General features: G+C 38.5%; 4 protein-coding genes across 5 annotated transcripts; 3 read left to right on the top strand and 1 right to left on the bottom strand.

The window, feature by feature from the left end:
• The first annotated feature begins 80 nt into the window (after positions 1-80).
• On the top strand, positions 81-1,402 carry LOC105968489 (putative long-chain-alcohol O-fatty-acyltransferase 5). The gene has a single exon (XM_012993123.2). The coding sequence runs from the start codon at positions 242-244 to the stop codon at positions 1,400-1,402; it is 1,161 nt and encodes a 386-aa protein (XP_012848577.2). The 5' UTR covers positions 81-241.
• A 356-nt stretch (positions 1,403-1,758) lies between these two features.
• On the top strand, positions 1,759-4,194 carry LOC105969083 (V-type proton ATPase subunit e1). 2 transcript variants are annotated; one of them, XM_012993815.2, is made up of 4 exons: positions 1,759-1,896; positions 2,193-2,335; positions 2,671-2,718; positions 3,852-4,194. In XM_012993815.2, exons 2-4 carry the CDS (start codon positions 2,238-2,240, stop codon positions 3,916-3,918), a joined length of 213 nt encoding a protein of 70 aa, XP_012849269.1. In that variant the 5' UTR covers positions 1,759-1,896; positions 2,193-2,237; the 3' UTR covers positions 3,919-4,194. The 2 variants fall into 2 exon arrangements, with proteins under 2 accessions (XP_012849269.1, XP_012849270.1); XM_012993816.2 differs by lacking the exon at positions 1,759-1,896 and adding an exon at positions 1,942-2,085.
• Positions 4,195-5,028: 834 nt separating this feature from the next.
• Positions 5,029-7,653, top strand: LOC105968746 (cell division protein FtsZ homolog 1, chloroplastic). Its single transcript, XM_012993407.2, has 6 exons — positions 5,029-5,400; positions 5,691-5,790; positions 5,936-6,165; positions 6,572-6,739; positions 6,859-7,092; positions 7,227-7,653. The coding sequence occupies exons 1-6, from the start codon at positions 5,176-5,178 to the stop codon at positions 7,455-7,457; spliced, it is 1,188 nt and encodes a 395-aa protein (XP_012848861.2). The 5' UTR covers positions 5,029-5,175; the 3' UTR covers positions 7,458-7,653.
• TAFII59 (TATA BOX ASSOCIATED FACTOR II 59) lies at positions 7,566-11,123 on the bottom strand. The gene is made up of 12 exons (XM_012993405.2): positions 10,793-11,123; positions 10,624-10,710; positions 10,339-10,440; positions 10,141-10,258; positions 9,886-9,989; positions 9,667-9,804; positions 9,493-9,588; positions 9,172-9,296; positions 8,866-8,998; positions 8,513-8,638; positions 8,210-8,321; positions 7,566-8,022 (listed from the first exon to the last, which is right to left on the bottom strand). The coding sequence occupies exons 1-12, from the start codon at positions 10,916-10,918 to the stop codon at positions 7,697-7,699; spliced, it is 1,593 nt and encodes a 530-aa protein (XP_012848859.1). The 5' UTR covers positions 10,919-11,123; the 3' UTR covers positions 7,566-7,696.
• Between the last annotated feature and the right edge of the window lie 594 nt (positions 11,124-11,717).

Here is an 11,717-nt window from a genome sequence, read left to right on the forward strand (position 1 = left end):
GTTGTTAGTAGTTAAACATGTAATATGAGTGATCGGAGTACAAGTTTGTTACCTTAATTTTTGACTTACTTGAAGGATGAAAATATCAACCAACTATTTTCGAAATTTCTCTCTGATTTTAAGGTTATATGTGAACAACGGATGTTGTAATTACTCAAAGGTGGCCATGATTTAAAATAACAATCATCTCCAATATTTCCAAGTTAGTTTCTCTCTCTCTAGGAATTTACAGTTTTCCAGGATGATGACAGTGGTTGTTGTTGATGGAGGCGAGATCAATAATCTAAGCCGCGTTTGGTTAGCCGTAATCGCTTCTCTTTGTTACTGTCATTTCATTTCAGCAACTCTGCCCAAGGGCAAGTGCCGCCTTTTTTCCCTCTCCCCGATTTTCTACATCTTCTCCATTCTTCCACTCCACACAAACTCCGCCTTCTTCACTGCAGTCACTGTTTTCTTCATCACTTGGCTTGCCAATTTCAAGCTGCTCCTCTTTGCCTTCGATCGTGGCCCGATTTCATCCGCCGGAGCCCCGAAATCTCTGCCCGCTTTCATTGCCACCGCCGCCCTCCCCTTGAAGATCAAGCCTCCCCAAACCGACGCCGCCGGAAGAAGTACGGCGGCTCCTAAGAAGTCGAAGAAAGTACTGCCGTTAAATCTGGCCACCGAAATCCCAATCTCCGTCGTGCTGATCTCGATACTGTACGAATGCAGAGATTACATCCACCCTAAAATTGTGCTGGTTGCTTATTGCTGTTTGGTTTTTCTATCGGTCGAGATTTTGGTCGAGGTTTCTAGTTTGCTGGTGGGGGCGTTTCTAGGGTTTGAGCTGGAGCCCGCCTCCGACGAGCCGTACCTTTCGTCCTCGCTCCGGGAGTTTTGGGGCAGGCGGTGGAACCTCACGGTCAGCAGTATTCTGCACCAGACGGTTTACAGGCCGGTTTGGTCGGCCGCTGCGGCGGTGTTGGGCGGAGACTGGGCGGCGCTGCCCGCCGTGCTGGCGGCGTTTGTTGTTTCGGGGCTTATGCACGAGTTGTTTTTCTGGTACATTACTCGGGTCAGCCCGACGTGGGAGATGACCATGTTTTTTGTTGTTCAGGGTGTATGTGTGGTGGTGGAGTTTGGAGTGAAGGTGGCTTTGGCCGGGAGGAAGTGGCGGCTGCCCTGGTTCGTGAGCGGGCCGCTGACGGTTGGGTTTGTGGTGGCGACGAGCTTCTGGCTGTTCTTTCCGCCGGTGATGAGGAACGGTGCGGATGTGAGGGTGATCGAAGAGTTCCGATTTGTAGGGGAGCTTGTGAAGGAGAAGCTAATGGAATATTCGAATAGATACTTGAGCTACAAAAGAATTGGATGTTCTAATTTCTTGAATTTATGTAGTTTTGGTCCACTATGTTGGCGTATTTAAGAATTTAGTCCTCTAACTTGTCATGTTTTAGTTTTACATACAATAATTTTGCGAATATAGTATTTTTAGTCCTATTTCACATGATTTTTAATTTTATGACGCATTTTACTTATATGGACGTTTCAATATGCTCGATAAGTGGGATAAAATCTGGCTTTACTCTGTATCGACGAATAAAAATGATCCAAGCAAGTGACTTATGCTCACATCAAGTTTGTTAGTCTAAATAAAAGTGGAAAGTTGTATCTTTCTATAATAATGCTAAACAGTCGTTAAGCCCAATTATCATAAGGGCCCAATGGGCCCATATTATTATTCCCAAAACAATATATGAAATATTCAAATTATAATAAATCGAGGCCCAAATAAATATCGGTATGAATCACAACTCGCACGTTGAATTTTTAATTCTAATAATCTGAGAACAAATTGAATCTTATCAAAATCGACACCGGATCGAACAGCGGAAGCTTCGCCGGTCGCCGGAATTTAAGGTTCTCTCCCTCATGTTCTACGCGTTTATTATTATTATTATTATTATAGATTGTTTATGTATATGTTATGCATATTTATGTACTTACTCATTCAATAATTTCGAGGGTTCTTATCAATGTCCCGATCCAATTGAATGGCTACAATTCCATTTGAAGCTTTCGTACTCCATATTGTTTTCATTTCAGATCGTCTGTAACTCTTTGTTTTTGTGCAAAAAAACTGAAAGTTTTAAGTAGTGATTTTGAACCAGATTGGGGGATCTGTTTATCATTTTTTTTCTTTTGATTCTACACAGGTAAAGAGTTAATTGAGTGCTAAATCGGTTGCAACGAGATTGGAGATGGGGTTTTTGGTGACTTCTCTAATATTCCTAGTGGTTGGGGTTATTGCATCACTCTGCGCCAGAATCTGCTTCAACAGAGGCCCCTCTGCAAATCTGTATGTTTTACATTCTTATCATCCTTCTCGAAATTTCTTCGTAGATTGTTTTCAATTTGAAGAGTGTGCGGTTAATTTGGTCAACTTTTATCTTGAATCGTATAGCTGCCACAATTCCTGCGTTCGGTTTTAATTTGAACACTCCTTTGAGCTAACTATACTGAGTATTTGATTATGATTTTTATCATAAGTAGTGACGAAAAAGTGATTTTTGCGATATTTTTGTAAAGATGTTCTGGTGGTATATGGTGTCACTTCCACCGTTTGATAATTTTGAACTTCATCGATAATGAATTGCATCTCTGAATAATCAATAATGATCTTGTGCAATGCAGGTTACACCTGACATTGATTATTACAGCGACGGTGTGCTGTTGGATGATGTAAGTTCGTTTTCTTGTTTTGGCCTTGTAGTAATATGCAATGTTTCTCTTTCCTACATTCGCTCTTTTGCTTTTGTAATCATTGGTGTTTCTGACTTAATGTGGTTGTGTGAAGTTGTGCTGCAATTAGTATGAGGGGCAGTGGCTTTTATAGGAATACTATTTTTTTGCTCTATACCCTCAACGTAGAAGAAAAGAAATTTATACTGTGCGAGTAATTCTTATAAGGAAAATTAACACGAACCCTCCTGTCATGCCTTGTTCAGCAAAATCATTGACTTGCACGTGTTTTATAATTGTGAATTTTCTGGAGAATTTTCTAAGGTTGTTAGGTGAACATTTATTATGTGCAATGAATGTAGAGAAATGTTGAAACAATGTCCAAGAGATGAAATCAGCGAGATTCTACGTATCTACTGATTGATGGATGAATCTTGGATACCCTTTGAAGTTAGTGAATGATAATTAAGCTGCTACGAGTTTAAGGTTTACATACATGCTCGATTGCTATTGATGTGGGATCTGAGGTTTGAACCTGTAGGCCATGTCAGTATACCTTGAGACTCTTTTTGTGCGCACTCATGCATGGTTCCGTCGGGGAAGTAATAATGACATTTTATTTAGTTTGGTGAAACATTGTTGGATTTTTTATTTTATGTTTCAAATTATTATCTTTTTGAGGGTTAATATAAATTTACCAGAAGCCTTAGTAGTGCATTTTCCTATCTTTCTCTAAATTCAAATGTTGAACGTTCATGCATCTCGGTTCTTCTTTTGTTTGTCCGTCTTGTCATGTACTTATTCAACTCTGCTTGTCTTGCTCTATCTTCTTGTCATCGGTTCGGATATTTAGTTTGTAGTGTCTGTAGTATGAACTATTGAGTTCGTTAAAAAATAGTAACATAGACCATACATACAAGAAGGATCAGAGCATATGGCAGCAAAATACAAAAGGTCGTTGGGACAAAAAAAAAACGAGTAAATTTATTCAGTGGTCAAAACAGGCTGCCCAAAATTGTACTCATCTTTTTCGTGTTGGAGAGGGATTCAGTTTTGTTCTACCTATGTCTTTTGTTTTCTGTATTAACTTACGAAATAGTTTCTGATATTTTACTTTTGTTGTTCGTGTGCAGGTGGGCAATTGTGTACTTGGCACAGATGAATCCTCTCATCGTTCCCATTTTGAACGATGCGGAATGATATGAGAAGCATATTGCAAAGCTACGTTGTTTGAGTGTGGATGGAGAATCGAAAGAACAATGAATAACATTTTCATTTTTGGGGTATTATACAATACCCAGAATCGTTTGTGTATGTATTTTTTATGAACGGAGAACCACTTTCAAATTTATATTCATTATCGAATTGAGTTCCATTTTGTGTTGTAAAATTATTTTATTGTTCTCCTCATCACTTTTGAAGGATGACATCTTAGTTTGTGTACGCTTTGAAGTGAATAAACATCGTTTGTATCTTTACCCGGACAAATACATTACGGTACGATATGATTTTGTGCTGACGTGAAGTATAATAGATTTACACATACTCGCACACATAATAGAGTAGGTTTTGTAAAGATAAAAAAATTGTATTAAATTCCAACAAGATAGATGAAGATGAAGGATAAAACAATCTGTTTTGACTAGGGGTGTAAACGAGCCGAGCCGACTCGTGAGCTCGAAGAGCCGGCTCGTAAAAAGCTCGAACTCGGACTCGAGATTTTCGAGCTAGAGCTCGAGCTTTCTGACGAGCCGAGCTCGAGCCGGTTTTCAGTTGTTCATGAGCTCGCGAGCCGGATTTATTATTATTTTTTTATTTTTATTTTTTATTTTTTATATGTTATTTTTATTTAAATAATGTATAATAATGTAAAATATTATAGAAATAAATACAAATATTAAAAATATATATAATTACAATTTAGTTTTTATTTTTTTATTTTTTAAATAATTTTTAATAATAAAATAATAATTAAAAAAATATTTAAAAAAAAAAAAAAGACAATGGGCTCGAGCTCGACAAAATTGACACGAGCTCGAGCTCGAGCCAAAAAAAGAGGAGCTCGACGAGCTCGAGCTCGAGCTCGAGCCAGCCAAAAGAGGCGAGCTCGGCTCGAGCTCGGCTCGTTTACACCCCTAGTTTTGACACTCGGTCAAGATTACATTGGGTGAATTTTTACCGTTGATCTACTACACCAATGTGAATGTGGGTATGAAGATCTACTCGACGTATTTAACCCGGTATAGCATAATATAAACTACTCAGACGTATTTAACCCGGTGTAGTATAATATAAACCAGGCTTGAGTTGGATAAATCAATTTAAGAATCAAATAAAACAAAATCTTTAATCTAAAACCCTAAAAATAGGCTGATAAAAACTCTGTCCCCCTTCTTCGAAAGTAAAGAGATTTCTATAGAAAACTCTCATTTTCTGATACCGAGGAAGCAAGCGTTAATGGCTTCTTCTACGACCTCCATTTCTATTGGATGTTCCGAATTAACCTCTACACGCAGTATCTGCTTCTCGAGGTCTCGCCGGAAGAGTTTCTGCAATTTTAAGCGGCACCGTAGCGGCGTTTACTGCTCGCTTACACCGATGGACTCCGCCAAGATTAAGGTCGTCGGAGTCGGCGGCGGCGGCAACAATGCCGTCAACCGCATGATTGGCAGCGGCTTACGAGTTACGCACAGTTCCTTTCCTCCCTTTTCAAACACGCATTTCCTTTTCCCTTCTCTAATTTCAATTGTCACTTTAGTTGCTGTAAAAGTTTACTTCGAATTAAGAGTTCAATTTTGACAGGCTTTTAGGTTTAATCTTTTTTTTCCCTACCTAATTGGTTTTGTTTTGCATTTCAATTTCTTATGAAACTGTTTTTGTTTCTGAATTTTGATGATACTCCTATTTCAGATATTCTGTTTGATTTATGTAAGTTTCTGGAAGCAATAATTCGGTGTGGTGTTTAATGACAGGGAGTGGACTTCTATGCAATAAACACTGATGCTCAGGCGCTGTTGCAATCGTCTGCCGAAAACCCTATCCAGATCGGAGAGCTTTTGACTCGCGGACTTGGTAATGCATCTCTCTTATTCGTCGCACTTAATTGCTCTCGACTTTTGTAGCTTGAACTTGCAACATTGAGATTATTGCTTCAGATTGTTGAATTTTTGTGGACGATATTGTAGAACCTTCGTTACTGTTTGGTGGACTAATGCAGGTACTGGAGGCAACCCGCTGTTAGGGGAACAGGCGGCAGAGGAATCGAAGGAAGCCATTGCGAATGCTCTCAAGGGGTCGGATATGGTGTTTATTACAGCAGGGATGGGTGGGGGTACAGGTTCTGGTGCTGCCCCTGTTGTTTCTCAAATAGCAAAAGATGCAGGCTACTTAACCGTTGGTGTTGTTACCTACCCATTCAGCTTTGAAGGTCGTAAAAGATCTGTGCAGGTAGGTGTTATTTCCGTTTTTTCGACACGAAGAAAGCTAGTATTATTCTCTTTATTATTTGACTCTCAAATGTTTTTTGGGAGTGTCCTACTCTTGAATTATGAAGAACTGTATTCTCATTCAGCCAAAATCGAAAAGAAAAAAAATTCGGGGCATTATCATTATTACGATAACTCAGCATAACAGCTCAATATTACGATAACTCAGCATAATTATGGCAAGAATCACAATTCTATTTTCTTCTTAGCACGACATATGGCATGATATTTTCAGATATTTGTACCTATTCCGGTTTAGAGAAATTCATGTCTACAGCAAGCTTAAGGATCTATTGACATCTTGTGAGTTTGCTAAAATGATAAGTCCTAATAATATTGTTTCACTGTACGTCGGATAATGTTTTTAGGCTCTCGAAGCGATTGAAAAGCTACAGAAACATGTAGATACTCTTATAGTGGTTCCAAACGACCGTCTCCTAGATATTGCCGATGAGAACACTCCCCTTCAAGATGCTTTCCTTCTAGCAGATGATGTGCTCCGCCAAGGTGTCCAAGGAATCTCAGATATAATCACTGTCAGTTGCATATATTAAATCTTCATTTCGTTTGTTACTTCAAATTTTTTCTTGCTTTTAGCAGCCAATTGTGTGACCATTGGGAGTTTTTTTTTTTTTTTTTTTTTTTTTTTTTGCAGATACCAGGGCTGGTGAATGTGGATTTTGCTGATGTGCAGGCGGTGATGAAAAATTCCGGCACTGCAATGCTCGGAGTGGGTGTTTCCTCTAGCAAAAACCGTGCTGTAGAGGCAGCTGAACAAGCAACTTTGGCTCCTTTAATCGGCTCTTCTATTCAATCGGCCACTGGAGTTGTGTACAATATTACTGGAGGGAAGGATATCACTCTCCAAGAAGTTAATAAAGTGTCTCAGGTATTGTTCTTGTCATTTTAGCCATGTTTTTCTGTTGCCAACATGACCTAATTGTTTAACTACAAAAAATAATTAAACAGCGGAATATTATGTTCAATTTATTTATGATTCTTATCATTTCCATTGGATTCCAGATTGTAACCAGTTTAGCAGACCCTTCTGCAAATATTATATTTGGCGCGGTTGTGGACGAGCGTTTCAACGGTGAGATCCATGTCACCATTATTGCAACTGGTTTCACCGAATCATTTCAAAAGGCTCTTCTCACTGATCCAAAGATTACAGCCACACCAGGCAGCTCCAAGTCGTCAAATCCACCCGTCACCAATAATTCACCGACGCCAAATAGGAGACTCTTTCGTTAGCCATTTTTGTGCTCTCTTCTTTTGTCACAGTTTTCATGTAGTAATAATAATAGTCTCCTATTTCATCTGTTCAAATGCAGTTTCTTGCTGCTTTAAACATTCTGCATGTGTTCATACTCAAGTCCTTAATTTAAACAATGCCAGATGTCACACAATAACAGGCTCGTCATATTTGAGTTGATTGTAATCCTCAAAACCTGGGTACTAATATTTGGTTACACATTTGTGGTTAAAATATATCACAAGAATAAAGAAGCCTCGGGTGTAGGGAAGAAAGGCAACATGCTATCACCGAAACATTTGCGCAACAAAGGCAGAACTCTTCGAGGATCTACATCGTCCTTCCATGCCTGATCGAGAGCTGCTGGTGTCTTCAATAATCTTTGACCACCGAGGATTTCTTTTCTGCCGCTCGAACCAGGCATGTTGTTATTCGTTGACGATTGCAAATTAGGGTCCACTGCCCCAATATTTGGAGGTGTTGTTCCACCCATGGAACTGTCTGTTGCTAACTTCTTCAGCGGTGGCTGGTTCGTCATGTTATCCATGCTTGCTTTACGTTTGTCTTCAACAAGTTTCAAAAAACGGATAACATGGTATCAGAGTCTCGTAATCGACGAAAGGTGAAAAATTTAGATTCCAAAATTGAAAATGCAGGAAAACTCTCCATTTCCAACACCCAAAAGAATAAAATAACAATTACGATAGTGAACATTTTCATATAAGCAGAGCAAAAAATAAGAGAATCATACTTGAAACTGTAGTCACTACTTTGGCGTTACTCTTCCAAACAGCACGTGGTGGCGGAGATGGTAGAGAAGGTAGCATCTTCAGCCGATCATACATGCACATACCGACTGCACGCTAGTAACAGTATTATCTTATCAGCTAGAATGCCCGGAACCAAATATTAAAAAACAATATGTATAAGATAAAAGGGACAAAGCGATTAGTGACACCACTCAGCCGTTTATGCATATTGGACTTTTGAGTAGTTCTTCATTGTAAGATGCATAAATGCAACCAGTATTCCATAAACCTAAAGCATGTCTTACCATTAAAGCTCCATATACAATCCAGGCTTCATGCCTCTTCATCTCATTCTTTTGCGTCTCTAGTTGCATTTCTGGCTCCAGAAGCTGCAAATAAGGCTCGAGATTGGGAAGCACAAGCATACGAACCTGGATAATATTTTCAATAGAATTTATCCTAACCATAATATTGTATAGATATAATATAGTGGATTAGTGGATATATGTGGGTATGCAAATATCATTTATCCATAACACATGAATACACACAATTGTCACACACACACACACACACACACACACACACACACACACACCCACACACACACACACACACACACCCACACACACAGGGGCGAGAAGGAGGAAAACAATACCACATTAGGGCCAAGGGAGGCTAGCCCTTGAATAGCACCATAATGTTGAGGAAGAGCTTTCGATGGGTCCAAGAAAGCGTGCAACAATGTCTTGGTCACACGTGGTTGGAGATTATGATAAACATGTCCGAATCTGTGCAATTTACAAACATGCAGTCAAATTAAAATTAATTGAGATACGGATCTATCTGCAGTGGCATGGTAAAGTCGTAGTATAAGCCTCACTTTTACCGGATAACTGACATATAACCCCACAAGTTATATCCACATACATTATGCAGATCCAAGTAAATATGAAATTCTCACCTCTTGCATATTGAAGCAACCAGATTAGCCGTGAAATTTCTAAGATACCAGTGGTTGTCAGATAATTTATTTCCTAGTCTCTTAGCAACAAGGCACGTCATCACCGAGGGCATTAGTTGGTGCAGCTAATCAGAAATTAGAAACCAGAATTTAGTAATTACACTTGTGAACATTATCTTTGAACTGGATTTGCCAATTCAAGATTAAATTTTAAAATGTACTTAACAGGAAACCATTAATCAAATCTAATATTGAATTTGCAAATTTGATGACAGCAATCCATTTATCAGCCAAATGGAACAAACAACAAAGGTAACTTACATATGGCTCAATGTGTATATGTGGATTCTGAAGAAGGCTCCACACAAGTCGCATCAAAGCGTAAAGGAGAGAATAATTATTCAGATTCCGAGAAACCTGCCACAAGTTACTAATTGATGTTCATTATAAAGTGATATTGTTCGTCCAGATTGAATTTTAGTTATGTCTACGTACCTCATCAGCTACAAAAAACGTAAAGTATGGGACTAAGGGATGAATTCCTGAGTCAGTTGCCAAGCTTGATAATGCTGCTTTAAACAGACCGGACTCGGATCTACTAACAGTCAACTCGGTGATTTTCTCAAAGTAAAGCTGCACCACCAGATAAAGAACAATTAGCTATCATGCGCTCTTTGTAGGAACAAAGAAAAGCACATAAAACGCCAGCATTACCTGAAGTTCCCGCGAAAGTACATGCTTAATAGGTAATTTAATGTCCACGGGTACTCCATCCTCTTTGACTTCAGTCTTTCTGTTATCAGAAGGCAGTGAAAGCACTGGCCATATAAAAGAACTCAGTCATATAATGAAACTAATCTTGTATAATGAAACCCCTTAAATATCAACGTTAAAACTTGTGAGGTTCATCCAGAAGCAAAAGGCGTAAAAGAATAAGCGAGATAAAATAGGGATGACTGTGGATCATACTCTGGAGAGCTTCAGGCGGAGGATTTTCTGGAATAGCGGGCTGAACTCCTTCAATAGCTAACCAGTGCGTAACTACTGCTGTATCTAACGGGGCCTTAGGTAGAGGAGCTTCAATTACCTAAACGGCAAAAAAGTGAAAATGTAACTACCTATAAATGCTGACTGAAATTCAGGTAATAGCATATCCGAAATGCCTACCTCCTTGAATTCCACATCTTTTTCCTCAATATAAAACAAATCCTTGTGCCCAGCAGCTCTTTTGAATCTCAGTGGATCTCCCGATGCAAATCCATATATTGGCTGAATGATTTATATAATCATCAAAACCAACAACCACCTAAACCCAATACTAAATACGTAAACAGTAACCGAAACCAGCAATATGCTCGAACGTACCTCAAAATTAAAATAGAAAAATTAACACATAATTCCACAAACATAAGTGATTAATAGCATGATCCCCGAAAAAAAAAAAAAGGGCACCTCAACGTTTCTTAAGCCAAGCGCGCTATCTACATCATCTGTAGTTAAAGTAGTTCTCCGCGAATGCCGCATGCATTTGATAGCTTCCTGGTAACAAATTCGAAAATAAAACGCAATGAAATATCTATTGTACAGGCACAAATTGGCATATTTCCGAGTCAAGAGTTACCTGCATGATTTCGCGAATGCGGTACTCAACATCGGCAGCTAAAGCAGGCAAAACATCGGGGGATAAATTGGTGATGCCTATGCTCTGCGCTATCACCTCGATTGTTTCTTTCGGCACTATGCTCATCTTCAAATTTCAAAACTTTATTGCAAAATTCAGATTTATACGTCGATTAATTCAGAAAGAGAGGATGTTCGACTTGTTCATATCATACGGAATTTCAGTTTTGTTGGGTAGAATAATGTAAATTGGGGGAAAATTTACAGTTAGGGTTTTGAGTTTTATTTCTAACAGGGGCTGTGTTTGTAGTTTTATATAGTGCTCGCTCATCAAGCAGATGCGAGTTATTCAGAATTAATAAAATAAAAATAAATTAAAAACAAGTATATTAAAAAAAATTAAATCAAAATAATATAAAATAATTATTTAATCGAATAAATCGCATAGAAACATAAAATTGGAAATCATAGATAAATATTTTTTCAGCATATTTACCCAAATTCATATGAGGCGGCCCAACTAATTAGAAGCTCGACACGTAAGTCCACCCGGATCCGATCAAACCATTGGAAGGCTCTAATTTCTTGATCTTTGCAATTGATTTCCGCCGATTGATCCAAACCATTCATTCTAGGTATCGAAAAACATTGTTTGATGATTTTTTTTATTGACAAACATTTTGAGGGAAATAAATAGATAAATAAGTATTGCGAAGTGTTTGTAGAACACGTTAATATGACGACTAGCGTTTTTTTAAGTGGAAATGAAGTTTAGTTGTAATTTTGATATAAAGTGAAGGGTATTCCAGACATTTCAAGGCAGATAGAGAGATAATTGTAAGCGAAACTTAAAACAGGAGAGTACAATGTCCAAAAAACTGAACCGTATATGAAACTAGCCAAAAGAGATTTACGAGCTAAAACCC

Source organism: Erythranthe guttata, chromosome 13 (genome assembly GCF_056151865.1).
Source record: "Erythranthe guttata isolate IM_541 chromosome 13, IM_541, whole genome shotgun sequence".
Taxonomy (NCBI): Eukaryota; Viridiplantae; Streptophyta; class Magnoliopsida; order Lamiales; family Phrymaceae; genus Erythranthe; species Erythranthe guttata.

Coding starts and splice junctions, on each gene's coding strand:
- LOC105968489 (XM_012993123.2), top strand. CDS start 242: ATGATGACAGTGGTTGTTGTTGATGGAGGCGAGATCAATAATCTAAGC.
- LOC105969083 (XM_012993815.2), top strand. CDS start 2,238: ATGGGGTTTTTGGTGACTTCTCTAATATTCCTAGTGGTTGGGGTTATT. Junction 2,336..2,670: donor AGAGGCCCCTCTGCAAATCT/GTATGTTTTACA, acceptor TGTGCAATGCAG/GTTACACCTGACATTGATTA. Junction 2,719..3,851: donor ACGGTGTGCTGTTGGATGAT/GTAAGTTCGTTT, acceptor GTTCGTGTGCAG/GTGGGCAATTGTGTACTTGG.
- LOC105968746 (XM_012993407.2), top strand. CDS start 5,176: ATGGCTTCTTCTACGACCTCCATTTCTATTGGATGTTCCGAATTAACC. Junction 5,791..5,935: donor GCTTTTGACTCGCGGACTTG/GTAATGCATCTC, acceptor GGACTAATGCAG/GTACTGGAGGCAACCCGCTG. Junction 6,166..6,571: donor GTCGTAAAAGATCTGTGCAG/GTAGGTGTTATT, acceptor TAATGTTTTTAG/GCTCTCGAAGCGATTGAAAA.
- TAFII59 (XM_012993405.2), bottom strand. CDS start 10,918: ATGAGCATAGTGCCGAAAGAAACAATCGAGGTGATAGCGCAGAGCATA. Junction 10,711..10,792: donor GCATTCGCGAAATCATGCAG/GTAACTCTTGAC, acceptor ATTTGTTACCAG/GAAGCTATCAAATGCATGCG. Junction 8,999..9,171: donor GTTGCTTCAATATGCAAGAG/GTGAGAATTTCA, acceptor TAAATTGCACAG/ATTCGGACATGTTTATCATA.